This window comes from Equus asinus, chromosome 25 (assembly GCF_041296235.1).
Source record: "Equus asinus isolate D_3611 breed Donkey chromosome 25, EquAss-T2T_v2, whole genome shotgun sequence".
NCBI classification, from domain to species: Eukaryota; Metazoa; Chordata; class Mammalia; order Perissodactyla; family Equidae; genus Equus; species Equus asinus.
In genome coordinates, this window is record NC_091814.1 from 16,583,785 (window position 1) to 16,606,687 (window position 22,903).

The following is a 22,903-nucleotide window of genomic DNA, read 5'->3' on the forward strand; positions in this document are numbered from 1 at the left end:
ACCACAGGAGGCTCTGAGGCAGCCAGACCCCAGTACCCGCTCATATAATAGGCAGCCACAAAGAAGATGAGTCACACGAGGGGAGGGGCAGCAACCAGTTCCTCACCCTCAGTGATCCTTGATCAGAAACCAGATCAAACCAGTTCCCCTCTATCTGTGTGGGCCCATACCTCTGAATTCTGCGTGAATGATTTGGTTTTCTCCTGTTGCTTTCTTGGTATACACTTCAACAAACCTCCTCGGAATCCTCAAATCGTGCTTTATTTATGGAGTGGAAACGTGCTTTATTTCATTCCGTCCACTCCTCTGAAAGGATGAATGGTCACTGCACTGTAAGTGGTGGTTCTCTCTGGGCGGTGAGATGCATTCAAGGAGTCTTTACTGGGGCTGGCCTCGTGGCCAAGTGGATAAGTTCACGCACTCGGCTTCAGTGGCCCAGGGTTTCGCCGGTTTGGATCCTGGGTGCAGGCACGGCACCACTCAACAGGCCATGCTGAGGCGGCATCCCACATGCCACAACTAGAAGGACCCACAACTAAAAATACACAACTATGTACTGGTGGGCTTTGGGGAGGAAAAAGAAAAATAAAATCTTAAAAAAAAAATTAGCAAAAAAAAAAAAAGGAAAAACTGAACCGCTGTGCTGGCTGCGGGGGTACCAGAGGAACCCATCCCTCCTGCAAGACGCTGGCAGTCCACCCAGCGAGCTACACAATTAACAAGCAAATGCTGTCTCTGGGAGCAAATGACTAAGGTGGTCTTGGGAGTCGTGGAAGGAAGGGGTAGAAATATGGAAATGGAGAGTGAGGATGGAGGAAGAAGTTTCCAGGCGGAGAGTGGCTGCACACGGAGAGGCTTGCCAAGGGCTGTAGGTGAAGGGCAGGGTGGGGAGGGGGAGGGATGGGGGAGGCGTGCCTCGGACACGGACTATGTCAAGCAATTTTTCGATATTCTAAGAGCATTAGGAAGTCACTGAAGACCAGATTCGTTCCTTTTTTTTTTTTTGAGGAAGATTAGCTCTGAGCTAACCTCTGCTGCCAATCCTCCTTTTTTTTTTTTGCTGAGGAAGACTGGCCCTGAGCTAACATTCCTGCCCATCTTCCTCTACTTTATATGTGGGACGCCTACCACAGCATGGCTATTGCCAAGCGGTGCTATGTCCGCACCTGGGATCTGAACTGGTGAACCCCGGGCTGCTGAAGTGGAATGTGCAAACTTAACCACTGTGCCACTGGGCTGGCCCCTATTCCTTCCTTTTTTTTCCCTTCTTCTTTTTTATGCATAGTATTTAAAAATTTTTCATAAGCTTGTATGTTTTATAATTAAAGAAAACTTTTCATTAAACAATGATAATCTCTCTATTTGAGAATAGTTCAACCACATTGTACTGCCTATGAAATATTGGTCATTAAAAAGTGCAAGAAGGGGCCAGCACTGCGGTGTAGTGGTTAAGTCCGTGCACTCCGCTTCAGCAGCCCAGTTTCAATGGTTCGGATCCCTGGCACAGACCTACACCACTCATCAGCGGCCATGCTGTGGTGGCATCCCACATACAAAATAGAGGAAGATTGGCACAGATGTTAACTCAGGGCGAATCTTCCTCAAAAAAAAAGTACAAGAAATACGTGAGGATCATAGATAAACAAAATTGGCTATAAGACAGTAATTGTTGAAGCTGGGTGATGGGTACAGAATGGTTCATTAATCTTTAAAAAGCCTCGACATTCTCCATTTCAAAAAGTGCAAGGATTTTAGGGGGAATGTTCCACTTGCAAACGTACCATTTAAAATAATACAAAATGAATATAAACACATCTTTCTTGACTCTCCTTTAATGTAAACCATGATTCTCACTTGTCAACAACACACTGGTTGATACCTTGATAAACAAATTGGCTTTCATAAGCACAACATGCGATATGTCTTTCCCTCAATCCAAACTAGTGATCCTGTTTATTTATGCACATAAATCAGAAGGCAATCTGAATCATTAAAAAACGTCATGTAGGAAGCATTTTGTTTGAATTAAGATGATACAGCGACTCATCCTACATGATTCACAATGTGAGGGAAGTAATTCTGGTGCTATTTGTGGGTTTTGGAAACGATCCTCCACGTGTCTCAGAGTGACTCTCCTCACTATATAATCGTGCTTTGATTATCAGAGCTTCAATTGTCTCTCCGGACTTCAACCACCAGGATCCATGGGTGGAGCCTCTCCCAAGCAGGGGAAAGGGTGCCTAGGCCCATAGACAAGACCTGCCAGACCCAGCACAAGGTTGTCCTGCTGGTGGGGATGGATACCTCAAACCTAATTCCTATTCCCCCTGCCCCGAGTCCATGAGGCTCATCTATGGGGAGAGAACACGTTGGTCACACACGGCAGCCTAGATATGTGTAAAAGACACATATAAAATTTGCCGTCTTAACCATTTCTAAGAGTACAGTTGAGTGGTGGTAAGTATATTCACATTGTTGTGTAAGCAACGTCTAGAACATTTTCATCTTACAAAACTGAAACTCTGTACCCATTAAACAACAACTCCCATTCCTCCCTCCCCCCCAGGCCCTGGCGACCACCATTCTGCTCTCTGTTTCTATAAATTTGCCTACTCTAGGTGCCTCATCGAAGTGGGATTGTACAGTATTTGTCTTTTTGAGACTGGCTCACTTCACTTAGCATAACATCCTCTAGGTTCATCCATCTTGCAGCATGTGTCGGAATTTCCTTCTTTCTTACGGCTGAATAATATCCCATTGTATCTTATTACCACATTTTGTTTACCCATTCATCCGTCCATGAACATTTGGGTTGCTTCCACTCAGCTATTGTAAATGTTTTCTTTCTAAACTTTACTTTTCACGTGCTAACTAAAACCAGGCAGCTAGACTATTCCTCCTCGCCCCACCAGTCTGACCAACTATATCCTTCAAATGTGAAGAACTCTGCGGGGCGGTAGACTCTCTCAGAGGGAAAGTACAGGTACAGCAATTATGAGCCGCTCGAGAATTAGACCTGAGCTGCAGGCCGGGCTCTGCCACTATGTGCCTGACCCAGGACAAGTCATTTGATTGTTTCTAGTTCCAGCGTCCTTATCTGAAAAACGAGGCCATCGCCTGGCTCGCTGCATTGTAGATTAAGACAAGATACGGTAGCAGAGAAAGCATGTGTTCAGCGGCACACCTGGCGCACAGCGAGAGCCTGTTCTCATTACTTACGCCTTGGCCTTTCACAGGGTCAGAATCCTGGGCTTGTGAAAACATGTGTTCACCCTGAATTCTGAAAACTATTAGTCAATTCCTCGGGGGCGGGGCGTGGAGCAAACATTTCTCAATGCAAACTTCCCTTTCTGTTAACACAGATGGAGAAAAAACAATAGGCACTTGTACCACCTGGTGGCAATTTATATAAATGTTCAGTGGAAATTAAACATTTGTCACCCAAGGACTCCACACTATACCCTTCTTCTAGAACCTCAAATGAATTTATTTGCGCATTTTTAAATAGTATCTTCCCACGTCGGTTTTCAGCCATAGCTGGGTATCAAAATCACCTGGGAGAGGTTTAAAAAAAACAAACACAGACTTCAAGCTTCACAACAGACTCAAGAATCAACTCCCGGGGATGGGATGGGGGTGTCTGTATGAACAACAAACAACAATCAAAACAAAGAGCCACAACCCCGAACACTAGTCAGGGCCCAGGACAAACGTGACAACTGTCTACTCAGCTAGAGGACGGCTGAGGGAACAGAAGAGTAAAACTTCACTGTGTTACTTTTTTATTTGGGAAAGAAAATGTTAATAGAAGAGCTCTAAAGGTGAACTGAGCAAAAAAGTTGAGATCAGGCCTCCTGGTTATGTTCCATCGTGGTTTGTTGATAGACTTCATTAAGAATGATTGCAAATGAGACCGTGACCCTCTCCCCTATGGCTCTTAGCTCAGGAAGTTTTTTTTTTTAATCAAGGGAGGTGATTCTCAAAACTAACTGAATCAAGCAAAAACACTGATTTTCTTGGAATAATGTTTATTTAAAGTTACATTTCAGAGTAAACCATCTTCAGGAGGGCATGCAGCTTTTATTGGCTACTGCAATACATTCAGAAATTTTATAAAATTTTTCGGATATAATATAAATTACCAAAGCATTACAGATAGGCATCTGTATTACATACAATCTTCAAATATTTTCAGAAGTTAGAACTATGTATTAGTTGATATTTAAAGTGTGAAAGACCCCTGACAAAATAACTAGCACATTCATGAAAATACAATTTACGAGTCTAAACGACACAATCCAGCTGTAGCCCAGGGGCCTCGTGACAACAGGTGTATTAGGTTGCAAATCATCCTTTCCGCAGGAAAGTACAGATTTCAAGATGGCAACTGCTGTGTCGTCAGTTTTCCTCCACTATGGACTCTATCAGAAATCCTTTAGAAAACCCTACCCTAAACGTGCTGGTTGTTTTCCTGCTGCGGTTCACTCTCTTTCCATTAGATGGCAGTAACACACCATCTCTTTCTTTCTCAGGGCCAGAAATTAAGGACGATAAATGAAGGCCCACTGCAGGCCAAGTCTCTCTATGTCCAAGTTAATGGGGTATGAAAATTGGAGACGAGAATAAAAAAGGATTCTAAAGAGATCCTGAGGCCAAAATAGTGCTGGCCATGGCAAATAAGAAAGAGACAACTCATGAATGAGAGACATCCATGAGAGAGGTATTAAAGAAATTCTGCTAAACACTAAAAGGATGCAGACAAGAAGGGAAATGAAATCTAGACATCCTGGCTTTTTTCCCCCTAGACTGAAGGAAAAAATGAGGCATTAACTTTTGACTGAAAAAGGATATTTTAATAGAATAGAAAGGCTACCCTCGTTTAAAAAGCAATTGAAGAATGTCTCAAATGCTCAGTTCTTCTGAACATTAAGATTTAGTCACTCAAAATGGCCATTAACAGAGTAATAACATAGTTAAATAATCCAATCAACTAATCAGGACTATTTTCCCACCTGTCTCAAAACCTTCTGGCTGTCCCACAGATGATCTGCCCACCTCCCCATCCTGTGGCCAAGGCCAATAAATGAAAACCAATTCGGCAAATTATGGAGACTTCAAACAGCTAAGAATAAAGACCCTTTTTATAAATGCTTCTTAAGAAAGTACTTTGGATAACTTAAAAGGACAAGTCTGTCCCCCCAGAGAGTAGGCATATCAATATTTATCTTTTTGTACACGTATTAACATTTCTCTATTATTTTATTCTTACTGATTTAAATACACATAACTCCAGTGGTTGAAATCCACCCTGATAGAAACAGCCATGATAGCAAAGTAAACAGAAACGTCCTTTTACCCTCTGTTCTTATAGGCCTGAAACGAACCAACTAAATAAACTCATCTAGTAATGTGGAGCAGAGCAGTTTTTAAAAAGGAGGTGTGATAAAGGAAAAAGAACACAGGTGCAGGAAACTCCATAGATGCTGAATTCAAGGCAAGTGAGTACAAATTTGCTAGAAGACGTTATTCTCTCCAGAATCAGAAAATATTCTGGGAGACAGAACTAACTCACAGGAATGAAGTCTACAGGAAAATACTTTGTATTAAGACAAAATGACAAAAAGCCCAAGCATTCAGAGCTCAGAGAGGAAACATGTCATGCGGCTTCAGATCAGCTGGCCCAGGAGGCCTAACAAGGAAGCCATTGGGGCACCCGCTGGGCCTAATTGTTTTAGAACATGTGGTACTTTGTGCCACCACCCAGCTGTGAATTCCCTGGTTTTTGTCAGCTTGTGTCACAACCTAAAGAAGAAAATAGTAGCTTAACCCTCCTTCTACTAATTTACCATATTTCTTCTTCTTATAACCTCCTGTACAATGGTGAAGGGACTGGACTATATATAAACTCCACATTTCCTCCACTTTTAATTATATAAAGAAAATAGCATGACTGTCACAGAAACACAGTACAGAAAAAGCACAATACTGAACATATGATAGAAGCTCAATAAATACTTAATGTATCAGATCTGTTTTCAAAATGTTATTTCGTTATACATTCATCACAGTTGCTGGGTATGGGCCAAAAATCATTTAGTGCACAAAGAAAAATTTTACAAAGCTTTCAGCATTTATTAAAATTAGGATAATTGCTGTATTTCCTTTGTAGAATAAATTTAAGTAAAAAATAAGGTTTAATTTCTAGAATGTTGAACTAAAATAAGTAACAATGAATTATTTGTATATGTAAGATAATAAATATTTGTTGAATGGAATTGGAACTATGGATGCTAAAAATTTTTAAAAATCTTGTACTAAAGATATAGTACATGAATGAATACACATTTAAAAAATTCTATCAGTACTTAAAAGACAGAACACTCTATTAATAAAATCATTGAGATCCAGTGAGAAAAAGTTCCTTTCAAATTTTTTAAATCAAAGATCACACAACCCTTTGGTTAAGATCTTAACCAAATAAAAAAGCAAATATTTACTAAATCATAATAGTAAAATGAAAACTAAAGACTAGAAAGATATGTGTTCCTAAAAATTAACCCAATCAACATGTTTTTTGTGTATTCCAAAGAGGCTATATAAGTTTTTTCATTTTTGACAGTCAGCACATTTGCATCTGGACCAGTTTTGAGAAGCAAATGACAAACCCTGATCACAGAAACATCTGTTTGGCTGCGTTTATAGGGCCACTCACCGTAGTCATCTTCTCACAGTACACCATTCCCACATTTTGGTTTTTTTTTTTCACAGTAAGTAAATTGGTGATATCAGTTCATGATAAATCATAAAGATAACAATACTATGAATATTAATTTAATCTCTTAAGCAATAGTAGTTAGAGAAAACCTCAAAGTCTTTTAAAAATATTTTTCTATAGTGCGAACTGGTCTGCTTTGTACAGCAGGAGAGAAACTTTGCAGGCTTTAGAGACCCCGTTCAGACAATGAGATCCGAGAGTTATACATATATATATATATATTTTAATTTACTCTAAAAATACATAGCAAATCTAATTTTAGGGACAAAAATAAAAAAATGATTCCATGACAACTAAAAGGCACAAAGATGACACAAAAGATATCTGAGGTCCTGTATAATTATCCAGTAAGAAAACAGTTGTTGGGCTTTGTAAATTTTCAGATTTTTAAAAAATCAGTAATGAAATCTGTGTTGTATATTTTATTCTATAATTCAGAACTATAATACTGATGCCAATGCTTAATTCTATGGGTGATTCTGAAATCAGTGGCATCTTCCTTCCTATTTATGCTTATACTACTAATTTGCTGGAAAATGATGAAAACGTCCACAGAGATTGAGAAAATACACACTTTCTTACATGGCTGACCAATAAAATAATCCTTTTGCCAGACCCCAAAGTTGTGAATTTTCATGGGCTCTAGAGCTGGACTAAGACACTTGAGAGAGAAAGACAGCTTTTCCCAAGGTGCCCACTATTCCCCTATTTTCCACTGTTCTTCCATTTCCCCAAGAAGGGGTCCAACATTACATGCTCTTCTGGTCCACACCATCATTTTTTTTGTCATCTTATGTAAAAGTCAAGTGACTTTTTGTTGGTTTGTTTGGAGACCAGGTATTATGGGTAACAACTAGCACACTTCTAGAGAACTTGAATGTTCCTGAACTCCTGACTTACCTTTTCTGAAGGTCACACCCCAAAGAGAACACCCCACTCCAGAGAGTGGAGGCAACAGCTAAGTTATGATTTCTTACGTAGAGTTCTACGTAAGAACAGAGCACAGAGTAAAGGGACAGGTTAGTAACCAGGTGTCATGGAATGGATTCAAGGCCAAAGACTTTTTGACCTCTAAATGCAGACTCCCACTTCCTACCAATTATTAAGGCGCAGTCCAGCCTTGTCCCCTGAGATGCCGGTTGCGGGCTGATGTCCTCTTCGGCGTGAGAGGCCTGGCCGGGGCGTTTGGTGGCTGAACCTTAATGCAGCTTGCTGTGCACAGGGTAGAGCAAGGTCATGTGTTCTGCCCCCTTGAAAGGCAACTTCTCGTTGGAATAATAGTGTACCACCTCAGGGATGCTGTCAAAGACAGCGCTCGTCTGATTCAGCGTGTACTTGTTGTCTTTGGTCTGCGCCACTATGATGTGGACACATCCTTGACTAGTCCTGGAGCAAGACAAAAATCGAGGAGGAGACATGAATGAGCGGGCAGGGGGATCCCTCCCCACTGAAAACCATCCCAGCCGGATTCACAGGCCCATAGGTTCTCCTCCATGCCTGGAACTGTTATATACACACTGAAACACACTCAACACACCAGCGGAACTCTCAGCAGCTTCCCAGCCCTGGGCGAAACGTGTCTCATCCTCGAGTTGTTTATCTTCAATGCACACAAGTCATCAGGTACCGGACCAAAACCAAAACCAAACCAAACCAAAAGCCAAGTCCCTCCAGGGCCCCCAAATTGCCAAGCTGGCGGTGAGGCCCAACTGTGAGGCCACTGAGGTGAGGCTTACTCTTACCCTCTCCACCACCACGAAAGGACATGTGTTAGGTTTCCTCCCCAAAGAACACATTAATAATAATAATAATAAAAAAAACGCTTCCTCCTCTCCTCCCTCATCTGGAAAGACTGCTGCTGGTTGTACATAATGACAGCTGGCACCAAAGGCTCGAAGATCTAATCCCCGAGCACCAGTTTCAGGAACACAGCAAAGCTATTCCTGGTATTGTATATCTGGTGGCCTGTCCCGTTTTCTGAGCCATATTGCTGAGACACTCCCCCCGCCCTCCACACCCGCCCCAACCTCTTTTCCCCTCCAGTCTGATTGTTTCAGCTGCAGGGGCTCAGCTTCCTCAGGAAGGAAACGCTGCTAGGGCTCCTGACAATGATCCTCCAATATAGCAGCACTGAACTCGCAAAGCAACGAGAATTTCCATGATACAAACTCCACCAGGCCTACCGGGCAGAAATGAATGTTCTGTGTACAAGCAGACAGGGGGAGGAACGGCAAGTCAGCGTTTCCGTCTTCACAGAAGAAACTGGCATCAAAATTGCAGTTGGCATTTTGACAATCAAGGGATCTGATTTATTAAAGTCCCAAATGCTAGGGAATGAAAGAAGAATGACCAAACTATCCTGATAGAAATTATTCTTTTTATCAGGAATTATTTCTCCACTGAGAGAACCTACTTTAGGTCAGGCGATGGACAATGATAATGAAAAGAAGACCCTCATTATCAGAGGAGACATGGGGGCATGAACCCAACATGGATTTTGCATTCTAACCAGAGCATTTCATGTTGCGTTGCCCAAGCACAAGCATCTTACTTCCTAGCACTACACGTCCCTGTGAACCACCTTTGAATTGTATCTTTGTTGACTGGTAATCTACCCAGGACAGGAAAGACCATCATGGTGCACCCCACTCCTGCATCCACAAAGGGAGAGCCCACAAGCCCACGAGGCTTCAACACTCACTTTAGTGCAATGGAGTACCTACTGGTCCCCGACTCGCTATTTCGAACCAGGTAACCAGCTTCTTTGCAGGGCTGTAGTCGACTCTCGGCCTCAGCACGGGTGATGGCACCATGATACCACCTGCAAAAAGGGGTGGGGGGAGATAGCACAGTGTCAAAATACAAATCCAGACCGGGCCTCATTCCATAAAGCGCGATCTGAAATGAACTTCTGGGGGAAGCTCAACAGCCGAGCTGGATCCTGCTTCACACTCAGAACAGACGAAATGAGATTTGGGTAATCCTGGATCACCAAACCTATCAGTCATGCAAGAGGGAGTTGACAGGGCTACTATTATTTTAGAAGTTTTCACTTTATACAGGAGAATGAAATTTGCAATCAAGTTCTTGGGATGCAGTGTACTTCCCATTCTGCAAAAATGCACTGGGCTTTGAAAACTGGTTCTCATTAATAAGCCCCATCCAGACAAGTACTCGTGAACAAAAATAATCACATAAAAAGGGGTCTGTGTGTCCTCTCCAAGGGTACCAACAAGCTCCCAGCCATCGTGCATTGCTGTGTTCATGGAGGAGACTCACGGCTGCTTCTCCAGCGGCAGGGCTGGGTCCACTCTTTCACCCTCGCTGTGCTCAGACAGGGCCGGCTTCAGGATCTTCTGGGTCCAGCTCTTCTGTCGGTGGTGCTGCCTCACGGTCTCCTCCTTGATGCCAGGTCGCTCAGAGCCTTCAAACTGAACTGGAAGGAAGCCTCCATTTAACGTCAGAGGCCACCGAGGTAACCCATGAAAACTTCAGAGAAAAAGCCTCCTTGACTGCCTCAGCTCAGGGAAGCAGCTTTTCCCCTCTAACATGAGCTAACATATGCTGCAAATGCCCCGGGATGGCTGAGCTTCTGCTGTCTCTGATATCTGATCACACTGCGTGCGAGCATCCACATACAGCTACTTTTTCTGCAAGATATTCATCAGCGTAAAACAGTTTTAGAATAAGAGAGGAAACCACTTTACTATATCTCAGCATGTCCTTCAAAAGAACAGTATATTTAGAGTAAATGACTAAACATAGTCACAGGTAATGATTCTGTGCAAAAGTGTGTATCATTCTACAAAACCAAATGACGAGTTCTTACTATGAAATAATAAAACAAAAAGAAAAATCAATTCAGAAACAGAAACAGCTGAATAGTGCCTTTAAAGATGCTATGACATCGAGGTTGGAGAGAAGATAAATAGAGAAAACGAGCAGCACGCAGCACCATAGCTGGTGCCCAAGAGAGACTTGTGGAAAACAGGACTAAAGTAAAACAAAAGCTAACTCAAACGTTTGCTATCAAATATATTACCTTCTCTACTCACCCTTTACCTTGGGTATACTTTTAATCACAAACTGGGCTTTCCTGATGGAGGGAGAAGACATCCCTAACTTTTTAAATTAAAAGCAGAAGAATTTATGGCCAGCCAAGTAGAAAAACTATGTTCTGAGAAAAGCAGGAGGGAGAATTACCTTTAATATCTACTGACAACCTACTTACCAACTTTCTCTTATTTCAAAAATTCACACTTGAAGAATTAATTCCTCTAGGAGGATTTTTTTACCAAAAAAAAAAAAAGCTAGCTTCATCCAGCTTTCCAACCACCTGTCTGTAATCTCTTTGCTTCACCACTGCCATTTTATAAATAGGGGTTTTAACAGGTTTGAAGAGTAGCACCAAGTAAGTGTTAGAGCTGCTCCCTATTGGATAGCTTCAGCCATGATCAGATAAGGTTTTTCAATAGTTAAGGCATTTCCCAAACAGCAGCACACTGCCAAGATAAAGGGAAATAAAGATGCCCAGAAGGTTAAAAGATAAATGCAACGCTAAGGGCTCTTCTTCAGTCCTGGGCTTCCAACCACAGGCAAATTCTTGTCTCCCCTTATCAAATTCCTTGGGAAAAGAGACTTGCAGTTGAGGAACAGAAAGCAAATCTCCTGGGCAGAAAGGCTGGAGTGGGCGGGGCTGCCCAGCAGGGGAGCAGAGAGCGCCGCAGACCCACCCCTCACCTGACAGCGCCCGCACGATCTGCTCCTTCTTCCACTCCCAGGGCTGCTCATACTCGGCCGCAGGCCGCTCGTCGTCCTGGGGCAGCCGGCTGTGGCTGTGGCTCTCCGGAGGCCGCGACTTCCCCTCCGCCCGGGGGCCCCCCTCGGCTGGCTCGTAGGGGGTGTCGTACAGCTGCGGAGGCTTCCCCAGGAGATCCTTGGAGCTGCGTCTCTTGGCCAGCGCCTCGGATTTCATGCCGTTCTCCCCAGGCTCACAAGGGCTGTCGAGCAGCTGAAGAGCCTTCACCAGGGGATCTTTGGAACCCCGGCGTCTAATTTCTGAAACACACACACAAATAGCTTGAAGGAAGAGTGCCACGGAAGCCCAGTGATTAACGGAATTACCTCTTCACCTCTGACTGTCTGGTTGAAGGTGGCAGAGAACGAACACCGAGATTGTTCCCTAATGGGCTGATTACTTCGGAAGGAGCCTACAACCTCTTCCCTCTAGCTGCCTGAGCCAGATAATGGGATCAAGCCCTAGCAGCTGGGATCACATCTGAAGACAGGCGCCCCTCTGGGGGCCACTTGCAGTTTGTGACAAAAGAAGTGGCCACAGGCAACCTGTTCCATGATTCCTGGTCCCTGTGTATCCTCTGAGTCTAGTTCACCTTCCAAGTTTCTATATCTTGTTAGGGAGCTGAGATCAAAGTATTTTAATAAAAATCAACTGAGTGTTTACTATGTTCAAAGCACTGGGCCACATACACTGAGGAAAGTATTTACGTGCATTAGACAGAGTTCTTGACTTCCAGGTGGTTTTAATACAGTGGCAGAAGCTGGTACATTCACAAATAATACGTAACAGGCTAATAATTGCAGGATAAATGAAAGTAAAAGAGCAGTTATGGAGGAAAAACACCAACAACGATAACTCAACAGCTACAGGTGTACTATGTATTATGCAGTATTCTAAGTGTGTTGTAAGTTTCACAACTACCTGTTGAGATGGGTACCACTATTTCCCCAATATTACACAAGAGAAAACTGAAGCACAAAGAGTTTAAGGAAGTCACCCAAACCAGTAAGTGGCAAAGCCTGGATTCAAAGCAGGAAGTTGGGCTCTAGAAGCCATACTCATAACCACTACACTTGGACTGACTCCAAGTGGAAGAGAAATGGAAGATGAGTTGACTTTGATAGAGAGGGTCATTTCCAGTGGAGGAAGCTGCATGAGTGAAGATATGGAGGTGGGAACCATAAAGGGCTTTTTCCCATAAGGGGGAGCTGAGCGATAAGTTCAGAGGACAGAAGGCCAGGCGAGCAAAGAGGTAGTGGGAGAAGAAGCTGGAAAAATAGGCAGGACAGGCATCAAAGTGTAGAAGTCTGAAAAGCAAGGATAAAAAGATGAGATTGTTCCCTAGGCAATGGAGAACCATTCTAAGTTTTTTAACAGGTAATAACAATTTGTGCTTTGTTGGAAGATAACTCCAACCACAGTGTACAGGATGGAACAGGTCAGAAAGATATAGTTTGAACTGAGGCATAGAAATGGATGTAAAAACTTGATGCAAATCAACCAGCCATCAGCCAACCAGCCAGCCAGCTGGGTGGGAAGGAACCAGCAGTGACTCGGGACTGAGCAGCTTGCAGCCCAGAGGCCTTAGCAGTGGAGTTAGAGATGACTAGGCTGGACAACCAGAGCTGGTGATATAGACCCAGAGCTGCATCATGTTGTGGTTCTTCTAAATGCCCATCAGGAAGCCTTCAATCTGCCACCTGGGCATAGTCAAGGAGGATTTTTCTAAATGCAAACATCTCATCTTATCATGTATCACCCCGTGAATTCTCAACTGTCTAGTTACAAAGTGAAAACTGCTCAGCATGGCATCACACACCTCTTATGACCAGATCGCTGTCTCCCTCTCCAATTTCTTCTCTCGACATCACCCTGCCCCGTCCCCCTGCAATCCAATTCTTTGTGCTAACCAAATGGAACTTCGGAAGTTCCCTGAGCACTACACTGTCCTATGCCCACCAGTGTCCTGGTGATCTTCCAATCCTTTGAAATCTAACCCAGCATCTCCTCCTTGTCCCTGCCCACCTTCTCCTCCAATGACCCACCTCTTCCAGGTGCCACCGCCTTGATAATCCACTCTCACCTTGCACTTCGCCCACTGTATGGATTGATTTGTTGATGTGTCTGTATTCGCAGGTTGGTGGAGACTGCCAGGGCAGAGACCACCATGTCCTGTTTATCCCTGTAGGACACACAGTTGTGTGATGGATAGATGGATGGAGGGAAAGGAGCTCTAGAGTTTCTCCAGGTGGGTGACAATATGGATGTGGAGCTCAGCAGAGAGATGAAGGTCAGAGGTACACATCAAAGAGTTACAAATGGATCATTGTTAGTCCCGTGAGAATGAAGGTAATCACCAGAGAAAAGGAGGGTAGATTGAAAAGAAAAGCAGATCAAAGGCAGAGCCTGGAACTTCTTCAGTTAAGGGTGGATGGAAGAAGAGGTGCCAGCAAAGAAGGCTGAGAAGAGGTCAGCTCAGGAGGAAGGGGAGCAAAGAGGGCAGAGCTGAAGAAACAAGGGAAAGCCAGACTATCCATAGGAAACTTCAAATGGGCTTGGGGACACTCTGTGGAGCAGAACCACTGACTCAATAAGACTTCTATCATGAGGACAGGACAACAAGCAAGACATGCAAGGGAAAAGTTATTAAAATCAGGACACTAAATTCAAAAGGGCAAATTTATTTAGGCTATAGTTCTGCTGGATAGCCAGGCTGACTGCAGCTGGCTCCAATCCTATATATATAGACACACATAACCACAGTACTAGCTCACTGGAATCACCTGGGGGAGCTTTCGCACACATGATGCCTGGGCCCCATCACTAGAGGCCCTGATTTCATTGGTCTGGGGTATGGCCTGGGAGTTAGAGTTGAAAAAGGCCCCCCAGGTGATTCTCACAGGGAGATAAACCTGAGAAGCACGGCCACACCTCCTGGGTGTGGGGTCCCCATCTCAGTTCCTCCTGATCTCCAGAGCTAATCTCATCTCGAGCCCCATCGCAAGGAGAAGGGTCCTCCTTCTATCTGACACCTCCACACCAGCACGTGAGAGCTAGAAGCCAGGAGAGGCCCCAGGACTGGCTGAAGCCTCCTGCATCGCCAGTCCCGGCCTCGTGACTTTCAATCTGACAGCTTTTTTTCTTCATTGCTTATTCTACATGGAGTTACGGAAAACAAGAAACAAAAACATACTCTGCTCTTGGTTCAATTAAGTTAACGCTGGAGTTTTTTAAGAGAACTTTTCTACAGAACTAAGAAAAAAGAAAGAGAAAACACAAAGGAATTCAAAGGATGAATTGGGACTTTGAAAATTTCTGATCAAAATCTCAGTTTACCCTCAGCTTAGACTGAGACAGACTGGGAAACCTTTCCAAGCTTCTGGCCTCAATTCTGTCCCAGTTAAACTAAACAGAAAAAGAGCTGATTCCAATATTAAGATACAAGGAGTCTCGTTCACAAGGAAATTTCAATAATTTGTGTTAAAATGATGTATAGCGATCAGAGTCTTGAGTTCTTATTACACATGCGTTTGAGTTTTTCCTTTTGAGATGAGGTCCTGGTGCTCCTTCTATTTTAGGCAGGCTGTGCAGGCTTACAGCTCTGGGAAAAACACTGGAAAGCATACAATTGAGACTGTTCCCTCTCGGGATGGTCCTGGGATTGGGCAAAATCTCAAAGAATTATCACCTTTTTAAACAATGTTTAATTAGGGGAAAAAATGGGCTTGAGCGGAGGGCCCCTCCGCCCCTTCAAGGGGAGTAACCTTCCAGTCCAGTCCAACACCTGGCTGCCCCCAACCTGAGGCGCCATAGAAACAGAAACAATCACGGGGCTGCAAGCCGACCCTTCCTGCAGGGAGAATAGCCCCTGACGTGCAGAGCTGGCTCCGAGAGGAAACGAGCCTGAGAAGGAGGAAATGGCGAGAGGAAGCTACGCCCTGGCTCTGCCGATAGAGGCCATTTACGCCGCAGACAACAGAATGCAGCCAATGGGCTGCAGATAAACACCCATCAGCAGCGAGGGCTGAAGCTGAGGGCTGACCTGCACCAGTTCAAACGGGCAACTGGTTGGCGTGAAACATAATTTGGGCCCCCAATTTTCCCTTCTCAATCGTCAACGCTAGCTTACATAATTCGCCAGTTATATTTAAAAACATAGAAGATTTTCTTTGACTAAATTAATTGTAGCTAGCAATTAATATTCCTATTTATCCAGAATCCTCTTTGAAAATGGAATCCTCTCTCCAGAGTGTCTAAATAACGGCTATAATTATTGGGTATGCTTGTCCTAGGCATGTTATACTCAGCATCTCAGCGAAGCCTCATAATGTAGCAAGAGCGGTGTTATCCCATTTTCACAGGTGAATAAACTGAGGCCAGGCAGTCATTGGTGAGGCAGCCATTTACTGCTGGCTCCAGAGCCCAGGCAGTCTCTATCATACTTTACTTTATCCCCAAAGATTTCATCTAGAATGTTAATTATAATTTCTATAGTGCACCTTTCCCCCAATCCATTTCATGTTTTCAAAACTTTAAACTCAGAGCCTCATAAGGCTCTATTTTCCTCTTAGAATCAGAAATAGGGCTGTTAGGTAACTTTTTTGCTCACATATTTATTAGTGCTCAAGACTTTGATTTAAAATTAACATTTTTTATAGAACAAATCTAAATATCTAAACAAAAGCAGATACAATTCAGAAGCCTTGACATTTAAGTTTAATGAGGAAAGTATAGACAAATTAAATAAGTCAAAAAGTCTTCTATTTATATTTTTTCCATAATGGATAATTTTTTAAATGGAGACCCAAACAATGAGGGTCTCCTTTAGATTTGACTATTTAAACAAATAAAACCATTTGGAGGTAAAAATAAAAATTTAAAAACAACTGGACTTTGGACAAGATACTGAAACTTTCTGAACCTTGGTTTCCTCATCTGTGAAACAGAGACTTCTAGAACCCACTTCACAGGGGTGTAGGATTTGGTGAGGCGACCTGGCAAGCTTGGCACCTTGTACACGCTCAACCTGTGTGATCCCAGCTGCAGAAAGAATTCTCATGTTGAGTGATGGCTGTCTTAGGAACGCCTAAAGACCCTTCCAACACTAAAGTTTTAATTTGGTGGCTAAAACTCATCATGCTAAATTATATATACTATTTCTGCTAATTATTTAGCTAAAATGTTCCTGTTAATTTAGCAGAACAAAACAAAGAGGTTTATACTAATATTGCCTTGTATTCATAGTCATATCTTTTTATGAACAATCCTTTGGACAAATCCAAGTGAGATTTACTCAGAAATTTATAAATTCTTAGCTTTTAAAAGTTAAGAGCAAGGTTTCGTGTGGGAGGGATCCAGGGAGCCTGGGTCCCACGGTTATGTGGCCATAGGAAAGCACTAAATGCCTCTTAATTTCTCTTTCTTCCTCTGTTCCTTGAGGCAGATGGCGATTCTTATTCTCTACTTCATGGCACTTACCACACTTTTCAATGACATACTTTCTTCTTCTCTATTCGTGTCAGGTGTGTTTGCCCCCCTGGGTTGTGAGGTCCATAAGGACATGGGTCATGTGGGTCTTGTTCCCTGGAGACCCGGGGCCCAGCACAGGGCCTGGTACATCGTAAATAAATGCCTAAGAAATATGTGTTGGATGTTATAAAATAACATCATGAACAGTGTTCTGTACATCCAAGATCTTGCTAAAATCAGGCATGTTATCCTCACTTGACAGGTATTAAAGAGGCAGGACAGGGACTGGCCCTGTGGCCGAGTGGTTAAGTTGGCGCACTCCGCTTTGGCGGCCTGGGGTTTTGCTGGTTTGGATCCTGGGCGAGGACATGGCACTGCTCGTCAGGCCACACTGAGGCGGTGTCCCACATGCCACAGCTAGAAGGACCCACAACTAAAATATATACAACTATGTACTGGGGGGATTTGGGGAGAAAAAGCAGGAAAAAAAAAAGAAGATTGGCAACAATTGTTAGCTCAGGTGCCAATCTTTAAAAAAAAAAAAAAGGCAGGACAGAGGTTGGGTGCTCCACAGCTAAATCACATTCATTAGCACCCTCTCCATCTCCTGCAGAAATGCTGAAACAAAAAAATCTCTACTGTTTCTCAAGAAATATGGGACATTTCTGAACTTAGACTTGACAGCCAAGCACACAAGGAGCAAACTGAACCAAAAAAGTAAAAGGTTTAAAAAAAAAAATCCAGCAGCAAATCTTTTATTTCCAGCTTCCGATAAACTCACTTCCTGTTATTCTGCCCAGCTGTGTAACTTACGTGTAGGATAAGAGGTACAGTCTCTGTGTTGATTGAGGAGGTACTTTGTGACATATATTTTCAATGAAGAAACTTTAAAATTCACCAATATAATATTTTTTAAAAGAGCAAAGAAAAAAAGATGCGTAATTTTAAAAAGATAGTAACTTTTAGCAAATTTGAATTTAGTCTCCAATTGAATACATTAATTTTGTATTCCTAAATGAATTTATTCACATAAACTCTTTAAAACAGAGCCTGGAACTTAAGAAGCACTCAAATATTAAATGCTAATATTACTATTATTACATTTATTTCATCCTGGACAATTTTGACTTTTCAATGCAACTTTCTTTGTGAGTCTGAGTGGAGAGATGTCTTCCTTACGTATAAAATTTAAAGTGCTCTTGCATACATCATTCCAGATGTGCCCTGAGGCCCTGGTGTAGGAAGGAGACCACCCAATCTGGAGTGGGAAGATCTGGGCTCTAATTTCTGCTCTGTCCTGTGAGCATCGGCAAGTCAGAATCTCTTTGACCTTGCTTTTTGACCCTGTACAAGAGGATAATATATTGGAGTCTCTCAGCTTACAGAGTTTTGTGGGGATTATATGGGAAAAAAAAAGATATATTCATTTTTAAAATCACAGCACTTTCCCTATTATCATTGTGGCTCCACAAATAATCAGCTGGGACAGCATAGATAAACTACTTATTCCAGTTAAAGAGAAGGAGAGGAATAAAAACCAAAGGACCAAGAAAGGTTAGTCAAAATTAAGCAGTTTTTTAAAAGTAAATCCTTTTCCTCAATTGTATGTAAAAGTAAGTCTTTTCCCTTATTCCTTTCAAGCCTCTGATATTTTTTGAAATTCTAAGTTCATTTTCACTTCCTTTCATTCACAGATTTCATTAGGGGTCACGGTCCGGTGACCTTCAGGGTCACAGCCTGGCCAGGGTACACCCTCCCCAAAGGCCGGCCTTATCTCCGTGAGCAGAGGCAGGAAACAGCAGTGCCTTCCTGCTGCAGCTTGTGTTCACTCTGAGGCCTGTCTTGACCCTTCCAGAGAGCTGCGCTACCCTCCTGCTCCACTCTTCCGAGCCTCTGCTTACGGAGCCTGAGCTTGACAGCTTTTCAAGCTGTTTTTAAACAGAAGAGACAGCCTTGAACGTGTGATCACTTATTCCTTTCCCAGGCGTGGACCCCACGACGCTCAAACAAGGCTCCCTGAGTCAGCACGCAGACACTGCATTTTCATGATGGATCAAAGCATGTTTAAGGAATATTAGGTGACTAAATAATTTACCCTGAAATTCACCAATAAATCTAAATTAACTAGTTTATATTATTTTCAAGTATTGTTTACGCCAATTTAAGAGCATTATGAATAAAAGGGAAAAGTTTGACACCAAAAATGATAGAGAGATTGCTTAGCTTGTGGGTTGGAATTAATTGTTCCGACTTGAAAAGTTATAAGATTAGGTGACTTTGATTTTAGGAAGTTTGCCTTGAATGGCTTGGCTCACACCAGTGATTAGTAATCAACCCTTAGAGTTAAATTTCTTGCTCCAGTGTTGTAGAGATTGTTGAGAAATCAATCTTCTACTACTATACACAAGATCGCGTCATGTTTCCATCTTCTAACAACTCAAAATCCTTTAAGAGTGTGTTAGTCCCTTGGTCCAGATTTATGACTTCCATTATGGATGTCAAAGCTTTGAAAGTGGCCGAGAAATGTATATAAATAATCTTAAGACTGAAGATCACATTCTGAGCAGATCTCCAAACTCCCAAGTGTCATCTTGTAAAGAATTAGAAAAGCTTTAAAGACCCTTGCATATTTTAAAACTGAAGAATACAAAACCATAAAGGAAGTTAATCAGACATTTTGACATTAGTTTTGGGTCTAATTTCTGTTTCTTCCAGTCAGCAGGATCTGGTTAAATCGCTTCATCCCTCTTCCCCAAATATACACCATTACCATTTTACTGCACTTCAAGCGAGTGTGAGATCTCAGTCCTGATTAAGCAGCTCCTGGTTACGAACCTGTTATCATCTGCTGTGCATCGTAGGGTTCCATGTAACCATCATTCTCTCCTACTCTCTCTGCGTCCCTTTGGCCTTTTGTCCGTTTGGCATCATAAGGGTCCGCATAGTCTTCTAGAATGATGACCTGTAAAGGAACCAGAGAGGACAGTTGCTAAGGATTATCACATACCCAAATGGCAATGGCATCAAAATGGCTACCGTAAACCTGCAGATCTCAAACGAGGTCAAGATCTCCAACCACTTCCAGAAGCTTTTGCACTTGATTGTGTTATTCACCCAGCTGGACAAATATCTGATTTTTTTGGTAGTATAACTGACTGGTAATAATTCGTCTAAACTCTTTTACTTATCCCCAAGGCTGTGTTCACCTCCCTTTCTCTCCTCAAGTAATAAAGCATTTGCTGGTTAAAAGGGTGGCAGAGGTGGACGGTGGGGAGTAGGGGATGTCTATGGCTTTAGAGCAGTAAAAAAATGAACTAATCTACCACCTTCCCCATGATTTTGGTCTTTTTAATGCCAACCAGCTGAGCAATATAGTCATGGTAAGTCAGTCACTCACCAGCGACTACTGAATGGCCCCCAGCACCGGCTAGGGAGGGAATGAAAATAAGACCGAGTCCTGCTTCTTGTCCTCAAGGAATCTTTAACAGCTCTAAAGAGACAGGCTTCATTATAAGAAGCCTAAGAAATAGGTCAGAACTGAATAGTATTGTGGGAGTTCTGGGCTCAATTATTCATAGGTAGACTGATTCTCACAGGCTACAATCAGATAGTTTCAACCAGCATCTGTGTCTGAAAGCATCTGCCCTCCCCAAACAGGAAGGTGCCTGAAAAGGTGATGTGTGTGCAGCAGTCCTGTTCCGAAGGAGTTGGGTAACAAGTGGGAGGTAAGGGAACCCTCCTCGGGGAGGAAGGCCCCGGCCCTGCCCCACAATCGCTGATTACCTTCTCCAAAGAGTTCATGGAGAAGTACCACTGGAGCTGGCAGGAAGAATTCAGATAAACAGGGAGAAGCGAGGAAGAGGGGACAGCCTGGATGAGAGCCGCTCTCCTGGGAGGAGACGGCCTAAGAAACCTCAGACATCCAGAAGTGATGACCACGAACACAACCAGGCAACCCCTGCAGAAGGCTGTTATTACCACTCTCTCCCTCACCCCATTCTTCTTGACTGCTCGCCGAGCGCACTGCATTCCCCAGGTATCCTGAGGAACATGAAGCATGACACTCAGCCCTCGGCCGCAAGCTCCTTATAATCTAGTCAAAGTCAGGCAGACTGTTGACCAATAGCTGGAAGAGCTGGCTCCTCAACCATCTTTCCATGGCTCTCCCTCCAGTGCCTGGCACAGGGTAGGCATGCAGTAAATATTTGTGAAAAGGATGAATGGAGGAAGGAACAGAAGTGCTCGATGTAGACACACATGGAATGTTCTGCCGGCTCCTGACTCGATGCAGGTGGGCAGCATGTCTGAAGACCCGGCCAGAGAAAATTAAAGTTCCCAGGACAGGAAGTGATCGCCTGAGCTGGAGTCTGAAAGTTTGGTTTGAGCTCTTCTGTCTCCCATTTTCACACAGAAGAGTGGATTTAAAAAACCAACCAACCAACCCCAGGTCATCTCTGTAAGAATGGAGTGGGTCTGTTCACAAGTTCACACTCCTTTTCTTAACAGTCTCACCTTGGCCAGCACCCAGAAAACCTGTGGTGAGTAAGGAGCAGGAAACACCTTCTTCTCTCCTGATCTGTAATTTCCTTAGGGCATTTCCTCGTCCTATTCTGTATCCTCCGCAGCCGGTACAGCCCTGTGCCCCTTATCCTATGTGGCTGCTGCACAAGTGTTCATGAAATGAATGAGGGGCCGTCATCTTTGGGTGCTGGTGAAGCTCTGAGAAGCCCTTCACTGGTGGAACTGCAAAGAACGATGGAGGGTCCCAACTAGCAGAGAAGGGAGGTGGGGAACCCATCCCCTGGAGCTCTGAAATCCATACTAGACAGTTTAGAGGTTGCCAGTCCTTATGCTGACGAAGGATAAAAGTGATACACAAGCCTAGCTTGGCAGTCCCCCTGGATGTCGAAATTAAAATAAAAATTGAACAAAGCACAAACGTCTCACTCAGTTACTCTTATAAACTGCTAACAAAATTAAATGGGCAGTACATTTCTGCGAAGTTCTCCATCCTTAGAAGGAGGATTTTTCAAGATTAAAAAAAAAATCTTATGATTTTAAATGGTCACTTAGGGGTCACCAAATGCTAGAGGGGGAAGCGCATCCGCACCTTCTCTGAGGCATACGGAACGCTGCGGTTTGCGCTCCCTCCCAGGGGAGAGGCGGTCCACGGGAGGCTGTGTTCTTACCGTGTCCTGCTGCTTAATAATCTTGCCCTTGTCCAGCTCGGGGCCCAGGGAGGAAGGGGAAGAGGATGCCGAGGAAGAGCTGCTGCTGCTGCTGCTGCTGCTGCTGCTGCTGCCGCCGCCGCCGGGGTAGCTGCCCTTGCCGTTCTTCTCCTGAGTGTCCACCTTGATGAGCCTGCTGATGTAGGTGCTGCAGCCCGAGCTCTTGGCCGCGCCCCGGTGGGGCTCGTCCTCGGTGGCCCGGGAGTTCTTGCGGCCCTTGCCCGCGGCGGCCTGAATCAGACCCTGCAGGCTGTCGCGGGACAGCCGGCTGTCCTTGGGGGGACCGGCGCCGGCCCTGCCGCTCCCCAGCTCGGCCGCCGAGTTCTTGCGGCCCTTGCCCGGGGTGGGCCCCGCGGCGCCCGCCTCCGAGTTCTTGCGCAGTTTGCCACCCGCCCCGCCGCCCGGCTTGGCCCGCTCGGACACGGTCTTCAGGTTCAGGGGGAACTCCTTGAACCACTTGGCCGCCATGAGGGGGGCGCGGCCGGCGCGGCTCAGGAGCGTGGCGGCCGCGGAGCAGGTGAGCGAGGAGGCCCAGCCCAGACACGGAGAGGCGCCAGGGGCCGGGGGCCACTGCATTCCCCGGGGCTGGGGTGCTGGAGGCCGCGGCGAGGCCCCGCGACGGCTGCTCCGTTC

General features: G+C 44.2%; 2 protein-coding genes across 2 annotated transcripts in view; one reads left to right on the forward strand and one right to left on the reverse strand.

Annotated features, from left to right (window-relative positions):
* Nucleotides 1–6,210: 6,210 nt before the first annotated feature.
* Nucleotides 6,211–22,846, reverse strand: SHE (Src homology 2 domain containing E). Its single transcript, XM_014837116.3, has 6 exons — nucleotides 22,232–22,846; nucleotides 19,878–20,004; nucleotides 11,516–11,833; nucleotides 10,055–10,211; nucleotides 9,477–9,596; nucleotides 6,211–8,161 (listed from the first exon to the last, which is right to left on the reverse strand). The coding sequence occupies exons 1-6, from the start codon at nucleotides 22,844–22,846 to the stop codon at nucleotides 7,975–7,977; spliced, it is 1,524 nt and encodes a 507-aa protein (XP_014692602.3). The 3' UTR covers nucleotides 6,211–7,974.
* TDRD10 (tudor domain containing 10) overlaps nucleotides 22,280–22,903 on the forward strand; it is a 47,248-nt gene continuing 46,624 nt past the window's right edge. Inside the window, exon 1 of the mRNA XM_014837114.3 lies at nucleotides 22,280–22,411. The gene's annotated coding sequence lies outside the window, so the exon portion shown is untranslated. The remainder of the gene's footprint in view (nucleotides 22,412–22,903) is intronic.